General features: G+C 38.7%; 1 protein-coding gene across 2 annotated transcripts; it reads left to right on the top strand.

The window, feature by feature from the left end:
- The first annotated feature begins 236 nt into the window (after positions 1-236).
- Positions 237-22364, top strand: LOC131631841 (uncharacterized). Of its 2 annotated transcripts, XM_058902613.1 has the most exons (3): positions 237-470; positions 553-627; positions 2729-22364. In XM_058902613.1, the coding sequence occupies exon 3, from the start codon at positions 17531-17533 to the stop codon at positions 18623-18625; it is 1095 nt and encodes a 364-aa protein (XP_058758596.1). In that variant the 5' UTR covers positions 237-470; positions 553-627; positions 2729-17530; the 3' UTR covers positions 18626-22364. The 2 variants fall into 2 exon arrangements, with proteins under 2 accessions (XP_058758596.1, XP_058758595.1); XM_058902612.1 differs by having other exon boundaries at positions 553-22364.
- The last annotated feature ends 1115 nt before the right edge of the window (positions 22365-23479 follow it).

Here is a 23479-nt window from a genome sequence, read left to right as displayed (position 1 = left end):
TTGAATTTAATAAATAGCATAAAATTATAAAATGTTCTCGAAAGTAAAAGTTAAACAATGAAACCCGTGACGTGACTTATCAGTGGATGTACCTAGTTACCGTTGGGTTACATATCTAACCCATGATTCTAACTTATCCGTAAACTGTGGATGTACCTAGTTACCGTTGGATTAAATAAATACTACTATTTATTTATTTAGCTATCACGTTATTTATTTGTATATAATGTTTTCAATTCACTTTTATTCATTTAAAATTAGAAATTTCATCTCAACGTCATCTATCCCTGCGGAATGCGAACTTTTGGACGGAGTTGTTGTGGAATCTACGCGATCTGAAAGTGGTGAAGCGATTTTTACCTGCACGGGACCTTTTTTGGTGTCTTTGAGATGATCTGAGATGGATGTCTCGAGAAGTGCGTGGTTATGTTGAAGCTGTTTTTAACAGCCTTGCTGCCAATGTTCCCAAAGTGAGTTAACTTTACTAACTTTCAAAACTCTTCTGTTCAGATTTGGTGTTTATTGTGAGATCATTTAGTTTCGGATGAGCAGGTAGTTGTTATTTGCCAAGTCGAGAAAGCTAAAGACAACATGCATTGCTTGATCAGTTATATAGAGTTCGATCAGGTTAGTGCTGTCTGTTTTTGCCTTATTGTCTGATATCTCTTTTGCGAGAGCCTTGTTTAATTTAATTTGTGCATTAGTGTAATTGCTTACTTCCTGATTTTATGTCTTTTACTACTAAGGTACATATTGAAGTTATTGCAAGCTAGAAATCTCATAAAACATGCAATTATATGTCCATTTCACTTTGTGTTGCTATGTAGTGATTTTCAATATTCCATTCTTAATGTAGAGATTAGTGTCTGTTAGGATTTAATATGTTAAATTTAGACATGATTCAAACCCGGTTCAGGTCATGGCTCAACCCGTCAGAGGTTGAAGATGAACCCCCATTCACTACTTTAAACCATCCCATTACCCCATAGTTACCGTTCGACAAGTCGCTCTCAAAAACAGAAAATTCTTACAAGTTACTTTATCTTTAAAAAATTTCAAAACTTTAATTTTTTCAACGGTCAAGATAGTACAAACATTATTTTGTGATGCACAACCTAATGCAATTATGTGTGGAAATTTTTCTTCACCTTAAAAGTTCAAAAAGCACATATATATCACAAATGTTCGTTATTTTTCATTAAATTTTGAGGGACAATGAAAATTTTGAAGAGTTTTTCTTAAATTTTCATTAACGCGTTAACATCTATTATCTGGATTTCACTATAATTATGCCAAAGTAAATGGGAAAATTAAAGAACCTTGAAGTAATATTCGATAGTTAAGAGAGTTTAATCTTTACAGAAAATTAACAATTTTAGAGCCATTGGAGATTTTACACCAATCTGAAAATAGTGATAAGTCACATAAAGTAAAGGAAGTGCTTGAGAAATTAGAACCTTCCGAACATTTGAAAAAACTGTCAAATAAGAGTTATGATTGAACACTTTTTCTACTGGTTAGGAGACAAATTTAAATAAGATTTATGATAGAACACTTTTTCCATTGGTTAGGAGAATTATCAATCAAGTATTGTTGTATCCTTGTTGAACAACATTTGAAACTACGTTTCTTGTGTTCTATACATCCCTCAAGCATTTGTGGATTATATGTTGACAAGAGCCAACACGCAAAAAATTATGGAGAATTATGAACAAGATCAAGTTGTTATTAGAGAAGAGATTGACCAGGTGAAAGGTAAAGTTGATGTGCTCCTAGAAGCCATCCAAGCAATCTATCGTCATTCTCAAACATAAAACCCAAAGAAGTTGTTGGGCCAAAATTCTCATGACAAAGACTGCTTACCAACTTGTTGTTTTGTAGAACTTTAATTTTTGATGAAGCGTTGAAGTGACTGCCCCTGCTTCATGAATCCATGGGCGACCTAGCAGACGTATGTTGCTTGGATATCCATTACTTGGAAGGTGATTTGCATCCAACAATTCTTTTAGTTGTATCAACTTTTGGGGCACTTGAGGAGCAAGTTTGGGTTGCATCTTTCATCCTCTAATTATCTGTTCCTCATTCATCATTCAGTAGAACGCAATCAATATGTAACACAGGGTAAACAAAGTAACACAAAGCAAAGTAACACGAAAATTAAAATAAACCATAAATGACTAGAAACAAAAATTGAAAACAAATAAATAAAAGAACCCCCCACTTGAACTAAACATTAACCTCAATGTCTTAGCACGAACACGAGGAGAACTCACAGCGCCTACTAAGGAGGAGGAAAATACAACATCATACATCTCATTCATCATCTGCCTTGCCTTGTCTGCTTCACTCCTTGTCGAGCTCTCTTCGTGCGGAGATGACTGGTCACAACATCAACCTACCCCAATTAATTTGGAGGCATGTAGGAGGACCCTGAAGCATGCTGGGTCGAATTATGGAGGGGTACATACTGATCCTAAGCTTGTTGCTCTTCTTCCTCATCTGCACCTGCAACAAAATCATCATCCATATAAACGTCCCCTTCTTCTAGGACAGTGTTCTCATATAATCAATTAGCAGGATTAGAAATACAAATAAGGTCAGGAAGGCAAGAATTTGCTATTAGAACATGAAATGTTCTGATCAATATTTCTAGTTTTGATGATAACATTATATATGAATTTTGTAGAAGACAATGTGGTACTCTAATTATTCACGTTTTCAATTTCAGGAAAAGTCTAAAAGAGTATGCACTAAATCATCATTCAGAAGATCTGACCCAGAAGATCTGGATGGCTTCATCAGAACATGGTTTGGAAGACATCAGAAGATGGTCTTGTGTGTCATACCCCAAATTTGTCCTACCCTTTCAATTTTATCTGGCTTAGGCTCATGCATTTCATAGTCTCATGTACATACCTCCCATTAGGTCATTTACATAACTCATGCATTCATTAATCAATAACTTGGCATTGGGATCAAGGATTTTGAAATCCTAGAGCTTCATATTAAGTTTGAGGCGTTCATGGCAACTAAAGTCTTATCCTTCTAATGTTTCCAGCGGTAAAGTAGGGGATCAGGGTTTATTTCCCTATGGTTGACCAAAGGTAAAGTTTTCACCTGTTGTGTCTGGGCTTGAGGAAGCTTCTAACTAAGGATCGTCGAATTAGGTTTTGAGATCATTGATAAACCATGGTGCAAAAGGATGAACTTGAAGATCGCATTGTACTCAGAGAGTCATTTGTGCATTGGTTGCGTGATACGCAAGTTTGGTTTGAATTGGTTAGCATTGAATTAAAGGGTTCATTAAAGATCAGGTTGATTGGAACTGCTCATTGATATATGGAGTGGATTTGAGTTCAAAGACGATTAAGGTTCTTAAGTAGTTGCATGGGATTATTGATGAAAGTTGCAAAATTCAAGTTCTTCATAATGTTATTGCAATTATTTACCATTAATCCAAGATCTACCCATTTCATGAGTCATTGGTGCTAGAGATCCAAGTTGGGAAAAGGAATGGAAGATTTAATTTGGAAAGTACTATGAATTCAATATTCCTAAATAGGAAAGAAGCATGATTCAAGGTTGTTAATGCAAATCCATTCAAAGTTTTCAAGAATCAATTCAACAATACAAGTCGGTGAAGGTGTGCGTATGGTTCATTCGGAAGACAAGGTACTTAAAGTTTAAAACATTCATCTTGGGTTCATCCATTATCATCAACCAAAATCTCAAATATACATTTCAAATTTCCGCAAGATTACACGTTCATTACAAAATCCAAAAAAAACCATTACACTTACTACCAAAGTCTATCAAAACCAAATTTGGATAAAAAGCTAGGTCCATTATCATTCAAACTCCATTACAAAAATAATACAAAAATCTACAAGAGAACCTATTCCCTCTAGTTTTCTATGTCTTCATTCAACTTCACCCTGACTTCGCCTTTTGCTTTACTATAAAGATCTCCATGACTCCATCTTGAGTTATTCATCCCAAAGTCCTTCCCATGTTATTCATAAAGCCAAAGAACAGTCCCTGCACCATATAAAACCAACAAAACCAGCTGCATAAACACAAATTAACCTGCTGCCATATATACATATTAACCTCATATTTCCCATTCAAAATAAAAACCATTTACAAACAGCGAAAACAGAATTTCTCACTGATCCATAACTTACTAGCCACACTCCTAACCTTCATTTTTTCCTAACTGTTCTAACAGAATCAAAACCTATTCATAACATTGTAACTAACTTCTAACAACCTAGCTTTCCTAACAGTTCATAACAGAAAGATAAGAGAAGTAAAAAACTAACCTTTAACTTCTATAAAATCCTCAGTCAGAAGCTTCTTCAGCTCTATATATACTTTCCCTCTTCCTTCACTCTCTCAATCTTGAACTCTCTCTTCAAAGCTTTCTTCACCATTCACTTCTCCACTTCTAGACTCACCACTTCCTCACCACCATTTTCACGATCTCAGAACCTCTCTCCCATCTTCATCTCTTCAATTCACCATAGAGTCCCTGGAGTCTTCACTTCACCATTTGGCACCTTCATCATCTTCATCGCTTCTTCAATCTTCATCACAAAATCACCATAATCCTCACTTCATCAATCTTCTTCATCATCCATATTCACCAACAGAAAAAGAAGAAAGATTTGTAACAGAATATCAGAGAAAGAGAACGTAACAGAAAAATTGGAAACTCACCCTGGAATCCTCTTCTCTCCGTCTCAAACCTTCAAACTCCTCTGAACCTCGATAATCTTCAACCTTCAATCCGTAATCACATCTTCAATTCTTCCATATCAAGATTCCTCCAGTGGATTCACCACAAAATTCTGCAGAAAACATAGAAGAGGAAATCACAAACTCAATCGTTTAGAAATCATCACCAATCACCGATTCAGGACTTCGCTTCTTCCGTTCATACACTCTTCACTTTCTCGATTTCTCTTCAATTTCAGCATCTCCTTCCTTTTCATCTCCATCTGCGCAATAACAACTATTCAACATCATCATCTTCGTTCATTATTCAAACGCAACGACATCACATCTTCACCTGTATCAAGCAACAACATCAAAATAACGTTTCTCAGAGGAAATTGGGAATAAGAAAGAGAAGTTTATTCGGGATGTTAAGCAGGAAAAGAAGAAATTAGCGATCTAAGAAGATCACTGAGAGACGAGTAGAGAAAGTAGATCGGTGAGGAAAGAGAGAGTGAACCGGAGAGACGAAGGTCGATTGTCTGTTTGGTTTACAATGACGGAATGAAGCTCCGATTGGAAAGAGGTGACAAGTCGCCGCCGCGCCGATCGCCGGAGAAGGAGATGATGTACGTCGCCGTTTGTTCGTGACTGAGGGAGAAGAGAGCTCAAGAATCCCAATCGTCACACACACGTAACCCTAATCCCTTTTTGTTTTTCCAATTTAATGTGTTAATTAATTAGCATATGATTTGAATATTTAGTTAGTATAAAGTTTGGTGTTAATTAGATATAATTGAGATTAATTGATGGACTAACTGGATTAATGAATTTGATTGGCAATTAACAAAAATCTGAATACGAAATCTGAATTAATTGGATCAAGTGCTATGGGCCAAACAAAACGCTGTTCATCACTCCCTGGGGGCCCACACACCACCATTTTTGGCTGGACAAAAAAAAACAAAGATTTAGATATCTCTTGGGCCTGATCGTTATTTTCACCCCCTGTTGGGCCCATCACCATTGTTGAACAAAATTCTGAAAACAAAAACAATACAGACGGGCCAACATCACCATGGGCCCTACGCCTGTTTCTAACCTCACCCACACAGTTCGATTTACACCCCCAGTTGCCATTTTAGTTCTTAATAGGAATTAGTTTTTTCTAGTTTTAATTCTACATTTTAGATAATAAAAACATGATAAACCTTTAATAGTTTGTCAGTTTTTTTAGGTAATCTTTGACATTAAAAAAGGCTCATAAAAATAGTAGATCTTTTAGGGTAATTTTGACATTTGAGTTCTTTTATAAAAAACCATAAAAATAGTAGTTTTAGAGTTTCATTTCGCATTAATGCTTGAATTGTTTTTGCTACTTCCATGATATTTTTGTACGATGCTTGTGTGATTTTATTGCTTGTATTTTAGGCCTATTTCGTTAGTACCATTTTAGACTCCTTTTGTACATAAGTAGGAATTAGACAACACTTAGATTAGAACATAGAATTAGTTCCCCTATTTTCATTTCTTTTTCTTTTCAACTTTTAAAATACTTAATAAAAATCGATGAAGATCATACAGTTGCTATATTTCATGGTAGGAAGGAAATGATTGAGGCGTAGGCCTCGATGTATGTTTTTTCCTACTTAGCGGAGAAGAAATGATTGAAGTGTGAAGCTTCGATGTATTTCTTAACCGTTGTTTAGAGAAACGATCGTGGTGTAGGCCTCGATGTGCATTCTCTAAATATTCACAAAAAAACTCCTTTTTGTATTTCCTTTACTTAGCGGAGAAGAAATGATTGAGGTGTGAAGCCTCGGTGTATTTCTTAACCGTTATTTAGAGAAACGATTGTGGCGTAGGCCTCGATGTGCGTTCTCTAAATATGCAAAATAGAACTCTTTTTGGTATGATCTAAGTCACAAATTAAATCCCCTTAAAAAACACCAACCAAAAACACTTAAAACACTAATAAATGGTTAGATTTAACACAAAGTAAGGAAGTGATGCGAGACCTTGTAGTGGGTTCTCGTCATCATGGAATTACCCTAAAAGATACAAACCAATCTCTTTTTTTCTTTTCTTAAGGGCAAGTTATCTCCGCTCCGTTGCATCCTAGGCGATCCCTTATGCAAGAGCGCGAGCGTTAACGCCGCCCAACTAAAAAACACAAAAACAAACAGAAAATCGTGAGCCGAGCTACGGTAACTCTGATTCCTGAAAAGGATACGTAGGCAGCGGGGTAGGGCCCGTGCGAGTACAATTCTTTCTTTTCCCTACATTCTGCATTCATTCGCATTTAGACATAAACATAGTACACACCCATTAGATAGAAACAAACATAGGTGGATACCATCGAGTACGATAGGCGTGAGGGGTGCTAGCACCTTCCCCTTACGTAACCGACTCCCGTACCTTGATTCTCTGGTCGCAAGACCCTGTTCCTTCCTTTGTTAGGTTTCCTGATATTCCTTTCCCTTATGGGATAAATATATTGGTGGCGACTCTGTTCATTTTTCGCGAGCGTGCGACAGCTGGCGACTCTGCTGGGGACTACCTAAGCAAGTCGATCCTAGCCTTTGTTTGTTTCTTTTATTGGGTGTTTCTTTGTTTTGTTTATGTGCTTACATTCTGTATATATGTTTGTATATCATGCCTATTTCCTGTTTGCATATCATGTTTACTTTCCGCATGCATCTGGACTATATTATGGGTCCCCGTGGGGGCCACATATTTTCTCTGCTTGCAGGTTGGGTGGGGATGATTCTATGAGGTAAAAGGCCCAATATGAAGGATAGAAAAACACTTAGAAAGGGGGGGATTGAATAAGTGTGACTTTAAATCTTGGACGATAAAAATAAATTGCACAATTATTTTTATCCTGGTTCGCTGTTAACGAAGCTACTCCAGTCCACCCCCGCAGAGATGATTTACCTCAACCTGAGGATTTAATCCACTAATCGCACGGATTACAATGGTTTTCCACTTAGTCCACGACTAAGTCTTCCAGAGTCTACAGATCACAACTTGATCACTCCAGGAACACTGCTTAGACAACTTCTAAGACTTTTCTAGAGTCTACTGATCAACCTGATCACTCTAGTTACAAACTGCTCAGCCAACTGCTAAGACTTCCTAGAGTATACTGATCACACGATCACTCTAGTTCCTTACAATTTAATGTAATCTATTCAAGAGTTTACAAATGCTTCTTAAAAGCTATAATCATAAACTGTGATATTTCTCTTATCGTTTAAGCTTAATCTCACTAATATATTACAACAGCAATGTAGTGAGTTTTGATGAAGATGAAGATTCTGAGCTTTGAATTTAAACAGAGTTTCAGCAAGTTAATATGCGTTGTTTTGTTCAGGATCGTTAACCTTGCTTCTCATCAGAACTTCATATTTATAGGCGTTGAGAAGATGACCGTTGAGTGCATTTAATGCTTTGCGTGTTCCGTACAGCATTGCATTTAATGTTATACGCTTTTGTCAACTACCTCGAGCCTTGTTCACGCTGTGTCTACTGACGTTGCCTTTAGTAGCTTTAACGTTCCTTTTGTCAGTCAGCGTAGTCTGCCACCTGTACTTCCTTCTGATTTGATGTTTGTGAATACGACGTTTGAATATCATCAGAGTCAAACAGCTTGGTGCATACATAGCATCTTCTGATCTTCTGATCTTGAAGTGCTTCTGTTGCGTGATACCATCTTCTGATCTTCAGTGCTTCTGATCTCATGTTCTTCTGATGCTTCCATAGACCCATGTTCTGATTCTGCTTCGACCATCTTCTGATGTCTTGCCAGACCATGTTCTGATGTTGCATGCTGAACCATTTGAGACACAACTTCTGAGCGCTGAATTATGCGTACTCTTTATATATATTTCCTGAAAGGGAAATTGCATTGGATTAGAGTACCATATTATCTTAAGCAAAATTCATATTATTGTTATCATCAAAACTAAGATAATTGATAAGAACAAATCTTGTTCTAACAATCTCCCCCTTTTTGATGATGACAAAAACATATATAAATGATATGAATTTGCGATCAGAAAGAGTAGACGGCAAAAGACAAATTACACAGCTATAGCATAAGCATATGAATATGTCTCCCCCTGAGATTAACAATCTCCCCCTGAGATAAATAATCTCCCCCTGAAATAAATACTCGAAGAACTTTGATAAAAGACTTCCCTGATTATTTCGGTAGAGACGATCATATAAGCTTCTGCCTTCAGAGAATTCATAGCTTCTGACTTCTGCTTCCATTGGACAGCTTCAGAACTTGAATTTCTTTAGATCCTTAGAACACTCACAGCTTCTGATTCCTGCTTCCATCGTGGACAGCTTCAGAACTTGAATTTCTTTGATCTTCAGAACATTCACAGCTTCCGACTTCTGCTTCCATTCAGGACAGCTTCAGAACTTGAATTTCTTTGATCTTCAGAACATTCACAGCTTCTGATTTCTGCTTCCATTCAGGACAGCTTCAGAACTTGAGTTTTCTGGATCTTTTAGAACATTCACATCTTCTGATTTCTGCTTCCCTCGGATAGCTTCAGAACTTTGAATGTCTACTAATCAACACTTCATGCTAGATTTGTATCAGAACATTGTTGAATGTACCAGAGCATCATCAGAGCATCTCTACATCCTGAAATGTTACAGAACAAAAAACTAAACGACAAAAGTCAGCATGAACGAGTTAGAACATAAAATGTATGTTTGAACACATTATATGTATCAGAGCCATATAGGCTGAAATAATGTATCAGAGCAAATAATGTATCAGAGCCATAACATTATATGTATCAGAGCAAATAGAATTTTGTCAGAACAGGATAGACAATGATATTCAAATTCTATTATCAGTGCTTCTGATCGTGCTTCTGATTCCTGAAGCTTGACAGCACTCAGCTTGCTTCAGTTTCCAAGAGCTTATTCTTTTTACAGAATAACGCTTCTTATGGTTTTGCTTCTAGTGTTTGCTTCTGAAGATTCACTTCACTTCTCTGTACCTGCAAAACACTTAAACCATATAGAACTTGCAGTTCTTGTTAGTGAATGTGTGGGAGCCTTTACCCAGCAACTGATAGATTTAATCAAATCATTTATCATTTATCTTCTCCCCCTTTTTGTCATAACATCAAAAAGAATATTTAAAAAAGATTCAGATGTAAAAAACGACAAAAGACATGGAGAAAAAAAATGATGTCATTAAGGTTCAACCATTGGGTACAGAAGTACAAAATGAAAAGATCAGATGCACAGAAACAAAACAGATGCAAAGAAAAGAAAGAAACAGCATAGACTCAATCTAAGATGGCCCTAGTCTTGACAAGATCTTGGCCAGCATCTCTTTAACATCGTTGTTGTGTCCTTCTTGCCTCTTAATGAAAGCATCATACTTCTCATTGAGTGAGCTTTGCTCATCCTGTCTCTTCTGAATTTCTTCTAGAGTCCTTGCAAGACGAGAAGGTTCACCAGAAGAAGCTTCACCGCTTTGATCCACAGGAATGACAACTCGATCTGCAGCTTCCATAGAAGTATCATTTGCTGGGATATCCTCAATAGGGTCTGATTCAGCAACATGATCTTCAGCATCTGCTTCTTGCATAGAAGCATCTCCATATTCTGCAGCAGGAATTTCCGAGTCTCCATTCTCAAGTGCCTGAAGAATGGCAGCTAGATTCCTTGGAGCAGAAGGACCTTCAACTTCTGGTGGGTAAACAACTTCTGGAATGACCAAGTTTGGGTCTTTCTTAGAAGGGTTTTCCCGCAGATAGTCAAAGAGAGTCTTGAAATCTCCTAGCAGAACAGGATAATCAGGAATCCAGATAACCATGTCCCTACATGGGTTTGCTTCCATTGCAGCAGCCAGTCTTAATTGTTCCATTTCATCCACAAAGGGCTTCTCTTCCAACAGATATCTGCCTCTGAGACGAGCAAACCAGAAGTCTTCATAATTCCTCAGAATTCTACGAGGCCGTGGGGCAGCAGCTACACATGCTTCCTGAAGTTCTAAAAACAGAGCATCTGATTCTCTGCGAAGGATCCTCCAGAAGTTCCGCATAGCAACATCATTCAATCCAGAACTTTCAGCAATTCTGAGAGTATCAAAGATGCTTCTGAGATACCTCTTTATGTTTTCAAAAACTACACCAATAGAGTATACAGGGCGAAATTTTACTTGGGTTTTTGAAAAGGCAGGGTTGGAAGTGAAGTATGGTTGAGGTTCTCTATCCAACCTATAAGAAAATTCTGCTTCAGTATCAGAATCTAACACTACCACATCAGCTTCAGAACGAGGCTTGGGAGTGTAGTTGCAATCACGGAGCAGCTGCTCATGTGATGCAGAGGTTGGAAGAGGAGAATCACAAAGATTGTTTTGAGAGATGGGGGGAGTATGTTCAACGGTGGCATTGGGAGAAGGTTGAGATGGAAAGAGAGTTTGGAGAGGTGGTATATCCAGAACAGGATCTATGGTAGGTGTAGAGGAAGGAATGGTTATAGGAGAAGATGGAGGTGTGAGAACATGGACAAGGACAGGTGATTCTGATGCGGCTTTTTCAGGTTCAGGTGGAGGGACAGCCTCTATTGGTGCAGCTTCTGAACTAACAGCAGGAACAGAAACAGGTTCAGAGATGCATATACCTTTGGAACCTCTCAGAAAAGCTTTGGCCACATCCTCAGCCTTTTTCTGCTTCTTACTCTTCGGCTCTTCAATAACCTTTGCTTTGCCGCAAGCGATTTCTTTCCTTCTGACATAAGCCAGAACTTCTGGTTGATTCTCAGCTTCTTGAGCAACATTTTCTTCATCTGAGCTTTGAATAATCATCTTCCTTTTTCTGATTTTCTTCTTCTCAACAACTACAACAACTTCAGCATTGTTATTTGACTTCTTCTTCTTTTTCTCAGCTTCCTTCTTTTTCTTCTCAAAATCAGCAGAGACAGCCTTAACAGCCTTTGCAATCACTTCTTCTGGGACCACTTCTTTCTTGGTGGTAGCAGCAGGATGATCAAACTTCCTTTTGGTCCTTTCCTCCTTCTTACGATTCACTTTAATAGGAGCACCTTTGTCTTGATCTTTAAGACTCTTATCCTCTTTTTGTGATTTCAGATACTTAGTTCTGACTTGTGGTACCTCACTATTGAAGAAGGTTTTGAATTCAGCTAGAACTGGCTCTTTTCTGATTGTTGTTCCAGCAAGAGGTTGAGGAGTCTTAATGATAGTTTTAATCACGTTCATCCTCTTTAAAGTGAATGCGTTCAGACAAGCCCCAGATGTGACAGCAAGGTCTTTCACAATACCTTCAGATTCCAGACTCTCAACAATCTTGGAATGCACCAGAAGGTTTGTAATAATTCTACCAAAAGGAATGATTGTTCCACCATTTTCTTTTCTGAAAGCGTTTCTGGAATCCTTTACTGCTTTCCACATATGGTTGAAGATAATGTAAACCACATCAACCTTCTTCTGAGTGGCAATGCAGTAAAGAATATATTTTTGCTCATTGTTTATGAAGTCAGCGGCATGTGTCGCTTTCCTATGGTAGAAGCACCCAAGAATGATCTTTGTCCAGATTTTGTAGATATCTCTCAACTCCTTGACGTGTTTTGTTTTCTTGATATTTGAATAGAGAGTGGATAGAACATCTTCTCAATCTTCCCTTTTATCGATTTCAAAAGCTCCTTCCGCGTTCTTCAAATCAAACATCACTCTTAGGATGTTTTCAGTAATAACAACAAACTTTCCATGGACGAAGGAAAGTATTGATTTTGGAGCAACCACAGCATGTGCCCAGAACTCCTTGACAAGATCTGGATAAACTGGGCCAACGAACTCAGCAAACAACGAGGTCCATCCTTGAAAGATGATGTCTTCTTTAAGAAGAAATCCATGTTCTTCAAGGTTGTCAAAGTCAACAATAAGTTCACATAGAACTTCTAATTTGTCCTTGGGAATAGAGCATGCAACAACAGGAGTAAGTTGCAAAGCTTCTTCTGGGAGATGATGAGGAACAGATGACTCAGCATTTTGGGATGAGAAGGCAGCCATGGATGCAGAATGACCAAAAACGAGCAAGAGAAGCGAACTGGGTTTTCGATTAGGGTTTTAGAAAACGGCTAAGAACTTTTCAAACGAGAGAATGCAAGGAGAGAGAGAGAGAGAGACAGAGGAGCGAAAAAGATGTATGATATGATTTGAAAAGCATATATAGAGACGGATTTGAAAAGAAAAGGAATAAGAAATATAAATTGAACAGTTTCAGAATCAAAGGAAATCAATTTTATTAAATGATGAGTGACGTGAGGAGAGAGAACGTGGTAAATGAAATGATTTAAAACAGTTACCTAGGTCGGCGTCTTTTCAACTGCACGCTTTGTACACACCGTACAGACACGTGTTCATCATCAGATAGTAGATGACAGCTGTAAATATCAGAGAGATTTTACGCCTTCAAATTCTGATTACTGCTTCTGAATTGATCTAATTTCTCTTCTGGAAATACTCCTTCTGAAGTGTGCTGATATAAGTCTGAATGATCTTCTGATCCATTACTTCTGATGTACACAGCTTCTGGAGGTTTACTTCTTTGTTCTGCAGCTTCTGATAAGACAAAACTGTATCTGCAGAAATTCTTAAGCTCTTTGTTTCATCAGAAACAAGTTTATCATCAAAACAGATGTTTATTGATTGGTCCACAATCAATGTTTCAATGTTGTATATTCTGTAGCATTTAGAGCATTTCAGAATACTCAAGATAGAAACATCAAAGCCTTAGAGGCAAACATCATAGATGGTTCCAAGACTAATAAGCTTCTTTTCTGAATTCCTACAAACATAGTTTCTTCAACGGATTTAAGAACCAGAACTTGGAAGACAATCTTTCTTCCCTTCAAGTGTTGAGAGCAACTTGAGTCCAGGTGTCGTGTCATGTTGAATGTTGTCTTCTTTGTTATCAAGAGAATCTGCAAAAGAAATAATCTTTTTCTTTGGTACCCACATCTTCTTGGGTCCTTTCTTGTTAGATTTTCTCAAGTTCTGATTGAACTTAGGTTTAACATTATAAGCAATAGGAGGAACAGCATGATAATTTTTAATATGAGTTTCATGATATTTCCTAGGTTGTGTCACATGCTTCTTGGTGTGTGTTATGTGAAAACTTTGTGCATGTGAAGTGTGCCTAATATCATGAGAGTGGCCATACTTGAACTGATCATACAATGGCTTGTATGTGAGTTTCATTTCATCAACAGGTTCAAGTTTGTATGGGGTTTCACCCTCATAACCAATGCCAACTCTTTTGTTTCCAGATACGGCATATATCATAGAAGCTAGCTGACTTCTGCCAATACTTCTAGATAAGAACTTCCTGAAGCTTAAATCATATTCTTTCAGAATATGGTTTAGACTAGGAGTGGATTTTTCTGAATCAGAAGGAGATCCAACATTATTGGATAATTTTAAAAGTTTTTCTTTTAATTCAGAATTCTCCAACTCAAGCTTCTTTGTTTCAAATTCAAATTGCTTTTTCAGCTTTTTGTATTTGAGACTAATCTGAGACTTGAGTTCCAGAAGTTCAGTTAGACCGGAAACTAACTCATCTCTAGTAAGTTCAGAAAATACCTCTTCAGAATCTGATTCTGATGTAGATTCTGATCTGTCATCTTCTGTCGCCATCAGCGCACAGTTAGCTTGCTCATCTTCAGAGTCTGAATCATCTTCTGACTCATCCCAGGTTGCCATAAGACCTTTCTTCTTATGAAACTTCTTCTTGGGATTCTCCTTCTGAAGATTTGGACATTCATTCCTGAAGTGTCCAGGCTCATTGCATTCATAGCACATGACCTTCTTCTTGTCAGATCTTCTGTCATCAGAAGATCCTCCATGTTCAAATCTCTTTGAACTTCTGAAGCCTCTGAACTTCCTTTGCTTGGTTTTCCAGAGTTGATTTAGCCTTCTGGAGATCAAGGACAGTTCATCTTCTTCTTCAGATTCTGATTCTTCAGGATCTTCTTCTCTGGCCTGAAAAGCGTTAGTGCATTTCTTGATATTTGATTTTAATGCAATAGACTTACCTTTCTTTTGAGGCTCATTTGCGTCCAGCTCTATTTCATGACTCCTCAAGGCACTGATAAGCTCTTCCAGAGAAACTTCATTCAGATTCTTCGCAATCTTGAATGCAGTCACCATCGGACCCCATCTTCTGGGTAAGCTTCTGATGATTTTCTTTACGTGATCAGCCTTGGTGTATCCCTTGTCAAGAACTCTCAATCCAGCAGTAAGAGTTTGAAATCTTGAAAACATCTTTTCAATGTCTTCATCATCCTCCATCTTGAAGGCTTCATACTTCTGGATTAAGGCTAGAGCTTTAGTCTCCTTGACTTGAGCATTTCCTTCATGAGTCATTTTCAAGGACTCATATATGTCATAGGCCGTTTCCCTGTTAGATATCTTCTCATACTCAGCATGAGAGATAGCATTCAGCAAAACAGTTCTGCATTTATGATGATTCCTGAAGAGCTTCTTCTGATCATCATTCATTTCTTGCCTTGTCAGCTTTACGCCTCTGGCATTTACCGGATGTTTGTAACCATCCATCAGAAGATCCCATAGATCACCATCTAGACCAAGAAAGTAACTTTCCAGTTTATCTTTCCAGTATTCAAAGTTTTCACCCTCAAATACCGGCGGTCTTGTATAACCATTGTTACCGTTGTGTTGCTCAGCAGAGCCAGATGTAGATGCAGGTGGATTTGTCGGAGTTTCACCAGCCATCTTTTAAATGAAGCGTTTTTCTCTTCCTGAATCTTTTCTAAACACGGTTAAGTGCTTGCACCTTAGAACCGGCGCTCTGATGCCAATTGAAGGATAGAAAAACACTTAGAAAGGGGGGGATTGAATAAGTGTGACTTTAAATCTTGGACGATAAAAATAAATTGCACAATTATTTTTATCCTGGTTCGCTGTTAACGAAGCTACTCCAGTCCACCCCCGCAGAGATGATTTACCTCAACCTGAGGATTTAATCCACTAATCGCACGGATTACAATGGTTTTCCACTTAGTCCACGACTAAGTCTTCCAGAGTCTACAGATCACAACTTGATCACTCCAGGAACACTGCTTAGACAACTTCTAAGACTTTTCTAGAGTCTACTGATCAACCTGATCACTCTAGTTACAAACTGCTCAGCCAACTGCTAAGACTTCCTAGAGTATACTGATCACACGATCACTCTAGTTCCTTACAATTTAATGTAATCTATTCAAGAGTTTACAAATGCTTCTTAAAAGCTATAATCACAAACTGTGATATTTCTCTTATCGTTTAAGCTTAATCTCACTAATATATTACAACAGCAATGTAGTGAGTTTTGATGAAGATGAAGATTCTGAGCTTTGAATTTAAACAGAGTTTCAGCAAGTTAATATGCGTTGTTTTGTTCAGGATCGTTAACCTTGCTTCTCATCAGAACTTCATATTTATAGGCGTTGAGAAGATGACCGTTGAGTGCATTTAATGCTTTGCGTGTTCCGTACAGCATTGCATTTAATGTTATACGCTTTTGTCAACTACCTCGAGCCTTGTTCACGCTGTGTCTACTGACGTTGCCTTTAGTAGCTTTAACGTTCCTTTTGTCAGTCAGCGTAGTCTGCCACCTGTACTTCCTTCTGATCTGATGTTTGTGAATACGACGTTTGAATATCATCAGAGTCAAACAGCTTGGTGCATAGCATCTTCTGATCTTCTGATCTTGAAGTGCTTCTGTTGCGTGATACCATCTTCTGATCTTCAGTGCTTCTGATCTCATGTTCTTCTGATGCTTCCATAGACCCATGTTCTGATTCTGCTTCGACCATCTTCTGATGTCTTGCCAGACCATGTTCTGATGTTGCATGCTGAACCATTTGAGACACAACTTCTGAGCGCTGAATTATGCGTACTCTTTATATATATTTCCTGAAAGGGAAATTGCATTGGATTAGAGTACCATATTATCTTAAGCAAAATTCATATTATTGTTATCGTCAAAACTAAGATAATTGATAAGAACAAATCTTGTTCTAACACAATACACAGGCTATGAGTGCACTTTAGGTACCCTAGGATAGAGTGGGAGCATGGTTTGTCTCGAGGTGTACGTCTCGGGATGGATCATGTGACTACGAGCAGAGTAGTGGTTTCAAACGGAGGTATTATCGTCACCCGCATCCGCGCTAGTGATGATGCTTACCTTCGGGCGGACCGTATACTGCGTTTCATGACCTTACCCTGACCTAGATTCACCTGTGAGTGGGGAGGGATATACATGACAGGTACTGTTGGTGACTATTGGTCTTCCTGGTATTCAAAAAGGTGTCGGACCTTTGATTCTGTGATATTTGACCTGTATCAGTTATTCAGAAGTTTGTATGGTGGTTACTAAGATTATATGGACCTTGATTCCATGCTTTTGCATTGCATAACATCATTGCTTTGTCCACTCCATTTATGAAAGATCCTAAAGTCTATTTCCAAAAAAGAGAAAAGAAAAGAAAAGAAAAGATATGTAAAAGAAAAGGAAATAGAAAAGCAAAAAAGAAAAGAAAAGATATTCTATACAAAAGAGAAGCTTTGATTCAAAAAAAAGAAACATGAAAGTGTGAGAAAAGACTTTAGGATCTCTCATAAATGAAACATGCATTCATACTATCATGCATTTCATGGTCCTTTCAAAGACTTATGGGACCATTTCTATTCACATTCCAAGATCAACAACAGATTTGACTTCTCACCGCCACAACTCCAAGATCAACTATGGAACAACTCCGTGAGGAAATGGATGAGATGAAGGAACAAATGGGTCATCTTATGTTGGAGATGCGAGAATTGGTCCATAATCAGGGTGCACTAAAAGAGGAAAACAGTCAGTTGAAGACTCAAGTGAGTTTGGTCATGGAAGTTCTGAAAAAGGTACTAAGAAAGGAAGGGGATGTTGTTCCTACTGCTGCAACAGAAGTTGTTGATCCCTTCTCTTCAGTAGGATCCTTTCCCACTCATGGAATACCTCAGGAAGTTCCTCCTCAACTCCATGTGCCATTACCTCCATGCCAATCTGTTCTTCAAGGAGGCCAAATGTGTGGGAAAAAGCCTAAGATACCTCAGAGAATTCTCAATCCTATCCCGATGCCTTACGCTCAGTTACTTCCCCGTTTGCTGGAGCTTCAGTTGATTGAGCTACGAGAATTGGCTACGCCTGAAAAGCTTCCCCCCACCTTTGATGCCAATGCTCGATGTGAGTTCCATTCTGGGGCACCTGGTCATGATATTGAGAATTGTAGGGCGCTGAAGCAGCAAATTCAAGATCTCATTGATTCAAAAGTGATTTTGTTCACCCCCGAGGGTATGTTTGTTCGAGGAAATGGGGTTCCAACTGCGGTGGAAGAAAAGGTTGATTCATACTTCTATGTCAGATCTACTTCAAATCAGAAGCATAATGCACCATCTTGGGTTCCAGGTTTCCCACCTCATCAGTCTCCATTTGTTTCACAGCCAAATCAAAAGAGGAAGACACCTGAACAGAATGGGTACTGGAATCATTGCCATCAGCAGGGTCCACAAATGCCAAGGAGACCACCAAGAAGGATTGACCCAATTCCTATGACCTATAGTCAGCTGCTTTCTCATTTGCTCAAGGATTCTTTGGTCCAACTAAGGGAGTTTAAGCCCCCTCCAATACCAATTCCTCAAGGATATGACTTAAATGCAAGGTGTGAGTACCATTCTGGGACATCTGGACATTCAACTGAGGATTGTAATATTTTGAAACACAAAGTCCAAGATCTCATTGACTCCAAAGTAATGTCATTCACTCCGAATGGCCTGCGCATAAAACGAAGAGTTCATGCATAAGTGAATGCCCGTATTCCAGAAAGTATCACAAAAAAAAAAGAAGAATAAGCCCAAATGGAGTCAAGGCTCCTCAACATTGGCAATCATCATTTCGTTTCCGTATTCTCACTTCAATATTCCCTATTTTGTTGAAGACTACTTCCTTGTCTGAGTTGGTTGGTATGATAATAATAAAAGCACCACAAATTCTCGAGCAACTTCGTCATAATCTTTTCCAAAAAAAAGAAATCAAGAATGTTTTGTAGAAGCATCTCTCATTCTCAAGGTTCTTATGCTCAGTTGTATCCGTGGAGGTTGGTGTTTCAGTTGGTGTTTGAGTTCTCTTTGCAACAAATAGCTTCTCTAAGTTTGGTGACTACGCAAGGTTCCTCCATGGCAAATACTTCTTCAATGAATATGCTTGGGGCTCCCGCACGAGGGATAAGCAAGACGCACTCTTATCTTGAGCATTGCATCATTCGCCTTGCTCGAATCCCTAAAGCATTACAAATTCTTGGGTGACTTCGTCAGAATCTTCTTCCGTGTGATAATCAAGAGTGTTCTTCACAATGCTTCTCATTCTCAAGGTTCTACTTCATATATCAGTTGCCTTTTCTCATGATTTCCTTCTCAGTGGCCCTTGCTTGTTAACAGAGAGAAAAATATAAGGAACAAATTGATGTGACTGCCTTGTGCCCATTTGCTTCCCCATTTGTCGGAATTTCAATTGGTTAAGATTCGTGTATTGGGTCTTCTTCACCACAAATAGATCTCCTCAATTTGATGACCATACAAGGTTCTTCCATTTACGATGGTGATTACTACTCCAACATCTATGCTTGGGGCTCCCGCACGAGGGATAAGCAAGACGTACTCTTATCTTGAGCATTGCATCACTCGCATTGCTCGAATCCCTAAAGCAAGGCAAAAGTTTACAACTCATGGGTGACTTTGTTGGAGTTCTCTTTTGAAGTAATCTGAAGTGTTTGGAAGGAACTGCAGAAAGTATTCAAGCTCAACAAGTCCAGACGGAGTCAAGTCTCCTCAACAACGACACTCATTTAGTTTCTTACTGCATTCTCATTGTAATTTTTCATTTGTGTGTTTAAGCATCAATAGCATGTAAAAACTTGTTAATTTCTGAATGAAAATCATAATACATTGTCTATGTTTGTCTTGAAGTAATCCATTCGTTATCACTCATAAAATGTTTTGGCATTACGATACCAACTTTACTAATTGCTTGCTTATGCAAAAAGCTGAGGGAGAATGATGAAAAATAAAAATACAAAATCTCTAATCATGTGTTTTCGAATAAAACCCTACTGAGGATCTACAGGCATTGTTTCAAATCCCCAAACACCGGAGATATAAGGGGGATAGACCCTCGTCAACCCCTTTGAGCCTTGGAGAAGGAGTTTCCTTTTCTAATCATAAAAACCCTTATTTTAACCTTGGGGCAGGGTAGTGTTCATTTAACTTGATCGAGTGTTCAGAACTCACCAAAAAGGTATGAATCTAAGGATACAACAAGGGTTATCCTTCAAAGGGCTGAGGAATGTCAAAACCGCAATGATTATCCTTATTCCATCAAGAGGTTAAAAGAGGACGATGCCACAATGGTTATCCCTCATCAATCAGAGAATGAGGCAGTCACAATATTTCAAACAAATCGAGAGCAACGCAAGATCACACGACTTGTTCAAAAAGTGAATAAAAAAAAAAAGAGAAAGCCCGCTAAGTCAGAAACTTGAAATAAGTGACTTAGGCAAAAGTTAGGGCATCCCGCTGGACTCCAAAATAAAATTCAAGAGAATTTGTCCAGGCAAAAGTTAGGGAAAGCAGAAGCGAAAAACAAGAATTACAAAATAAAAATCCTCATCAAAGGAACAAAGTCGTGTGATGATCAATCAGAAGAATAGGAAAGTGAGTGACTGCCATGTCCGAAAAACCTCATTGATTCCTCAACCATCCCAAATTCCTTGTGAGGAATGAACACTCGTGTCGAGTTAATGGAACCTAGGAATGGAGAACATCACGAAGGGGGTGGGTACAAATAATTTTGAGCCTAAAAATCTTTTGTTTTCTAAAAACCGTGAACCCGGCCAAGTTACAACCCTTAAAAGTCCTAATTGAAGTAGGGTTTATTTCGAAAGCACACTCCGATGAGATAGCGTTTAACTGACTCCCAATGAAGCGAGACTCATATCCATGTTGGTATCGTACGTTTGCTTTATCTTCCACATGCAAAAATCGAGGTTGTGTCAACTAGTGATCCATTCACAAGAGGTCGCAACCTCATTTCAATAAAAAAGTTTCTTTAAACTTCAAGACTAACGTACACTTTGCATTAGAATTATAATTCCTAGAATTAACATTCTTTTGCATACAAAACATCTGCTTAAACATCAAAAAATTTCAAGATGAGAATCAGTGAGTAACTTGATCATGTCAAAGTACAAGAGACTTGAGAACCCCGAGGGGGAAAAGCTAATCATCTCAAATGTTGACCATCAAGGGGCAAGTTATCCAAAGAACTTCGTTGGGCATGAATAGTTAATGTTTTCCTTGATTACCTTGAAGGGAAGAGTTTGAAGACTCCGTTGAGCGTGGTAAAGTTGTTTCCATGTTTGTTTAACTTCAAAACAATGAAGGCTTGAGGATTCTAGTAAGATGTACCTAATCAGGGGCAATTGAATCGAGGTTTGACCTCTCAAATTCAGCATATCTGGGACAATCATGCCGATAAATCTCTTCAAGCTTTGACCAATCTGGGGCAATCAAGTCGAGGAATCTCTCTCAAATTCAACTAATCAGGGGCAATCAAGTCGAGGAATCTCTCTTGAGTTCAACCAATCTGGAGCAGTTACGTCGAGATTTAACAAATCTCTCCAAGGATCCACTGGGGCAACTTCCTTCATGGGCCATGAAACTTGGGGCACGATCTTCTGAGTTTTAGTGTCCTCTCCCTAATCATAGGAGTTTACTTCTCCTGGAACCTTGGTCTCTCCCCAAGCATGGAGTTTATTTCTCCCGAGAGTTTGTTCCATTCCTCAGGCATAGGAGTTTATTTCTCATAGGAGTTGTCCTACTTCCCTAACCAAGGCTCCTTATTTGGATTTCTCATTCCCAACATGGTGAATCGAGGGAATCTCCTTAAGCTGAAGATCCTCCAAGCAGTGGCACATGGTGAGAAGTCAGAAATCATTCTTCAAGTCAAAGAAAAGTGCATCTTACAAATCAAAGTCCAATGCCTATTGGCACCTCCACATGGTCCTTAACACTAAGGGGATTCTCCCTGGTGTTTACCTCACCAATGCCTTCATTTGGCATCCTGCATATAGTGTTCACTGCATATAACATTGCATCCTCAAAAGCGTAGCATATCCGTCAAAGCGGATCATTACGCCTTAGAAAAATTCAAACATGCATACAAAGCATAAGCCAGATAATACAAATCACCACTCAATCAAGACGACCATACTTCCCCACATAAAAGTTGTCCTTACAAATTCCGATTGATATCTGCTACTACATTTCAAATCTCTTCCAACCACGGTGCCGATGCGAGGTATCTTCAATCTCTGATGAGTGTCTGACACAATGTCTTCTTTTGTCCCTCGATGTCGAGTCGATGTTGAGTCTTAGATCGCCACGAGATCTTATTCCTTTCCAAAGTGTGGAAAATCGCACGAGATTTTCTTTCGATGTTGAGTCATAGATCGCCACGAGATCTTATTCCTTTCCAAAGTGTGGAAAATCGCACGAGATTTTCTTTCGATGTTGAGTCATAAGATCGCCACGAGATCTTATTCCTTTCCAAAGTGTGGAAAATCGCACGAGATTTTCTCCCGATGTTGAGTCATAGATCGCCACGAGATCTTATTCCTTTCCAAAGTGTGGAAAATCGCACGAGATTTTCTTTCGATGTTGAGTCATAGATCGCCACGAGATCTTATTCCTTTCCAAAGTGTGGAAAATCGCACGAGATTTTCTTTCGATGTTGAGTCATAGATCGCCACGAGATCTTATTCCTTTCCAAAGTGTGGAAAATCGCACGAGATTTTCTTTCGATGTTGAGTCATAAGATCGCCACGAGATCTTATTCCCTTTTCTTCTGTTGACGAGTTGATCGCCACGAGGTCTTATTTCGATGTTGAGTCATAGATCGCCACGAGATCTTATTCCTTTCCAAAGTGTGGAAAATCGCACGAGATTTTCTTTCGATGTTGAGTCATAAGATCGCCACGAGATCTTATTCCCTTTTCTTCTGTTGACGAGTTGATCGCCACAAGGTCTTCTTTCGATGTTGAGTCATAGATCGCCACGAGATCTTATTCCTTTCCAAAGTGTGGAAAATCGCACGAGATTTTCTTTCGATGTTGAGTCATAAGATCGCCACGAGATCTTATTCCCTTTTCTTCTGTTGACGAGTTGATCGCCACGAGGTCTTCTTTCGATGTTGAGTCATAGATCGCCACGAGATCTTATTCCTTTCCAAAGTGTGGAAAATCGCACGAGATTTTCTTTCGATGTTGAGTCATAAGATCGCCACGAGATCTTATTCCCTTTTCTTCTGTTGACGAGTTGATCGCCACGAGGTCTTCTTTCGATGTTGAGTCATAGATCGCCACGAGATCTTATTCCTTTCCAAAGTGTGGAAAATCGCACGAGATTTTCTTTCGATGGTGAGTCATAAGATCGCCACGAGATCTTATTCCCTTTTCTTCTATTGACGAGTTGATCGCCACGAGATCTTCTTTCGATGTTGAGTCATAGATCGCCACGAGATCTTATTCCTTTCCAAAGTGTGGAAAATCGCACGAGATTTTCTTTCGATGTTGAGTCATAAGATCGCCACGAGATCTTATTCCC

This window comes from Vicia villosa, unplaced genomic scaffold (genome assembly GCF_029867415.1).
Source record: "Vicia villosa cultivar HV-30 ecotype Madison, WI unplaced genomic scaffold, Vvil1.0 ctg.000874F_1_1, whole genome shotgun sequence".
Lineage (NCBI taxonomy): Eukaryota > Viridiplantae > Streptophyta > Magnoliopsida > Fabales > Fabaceae > Vicia > Vicia villosa.
Note: the sequence above shows the minus strand (reverse complement) of the source record. Positions and strands in the feature narration are given on the sequence as shown.

Coding starts and splice junctions, on each gene's coding strand:
- LOC131631841 (XM_058902613.1), top strand. CDS start 17,531: ATGGAACAACTCCGTGAGGAAATGGATGAGATGAAGGAACAAATGGGT.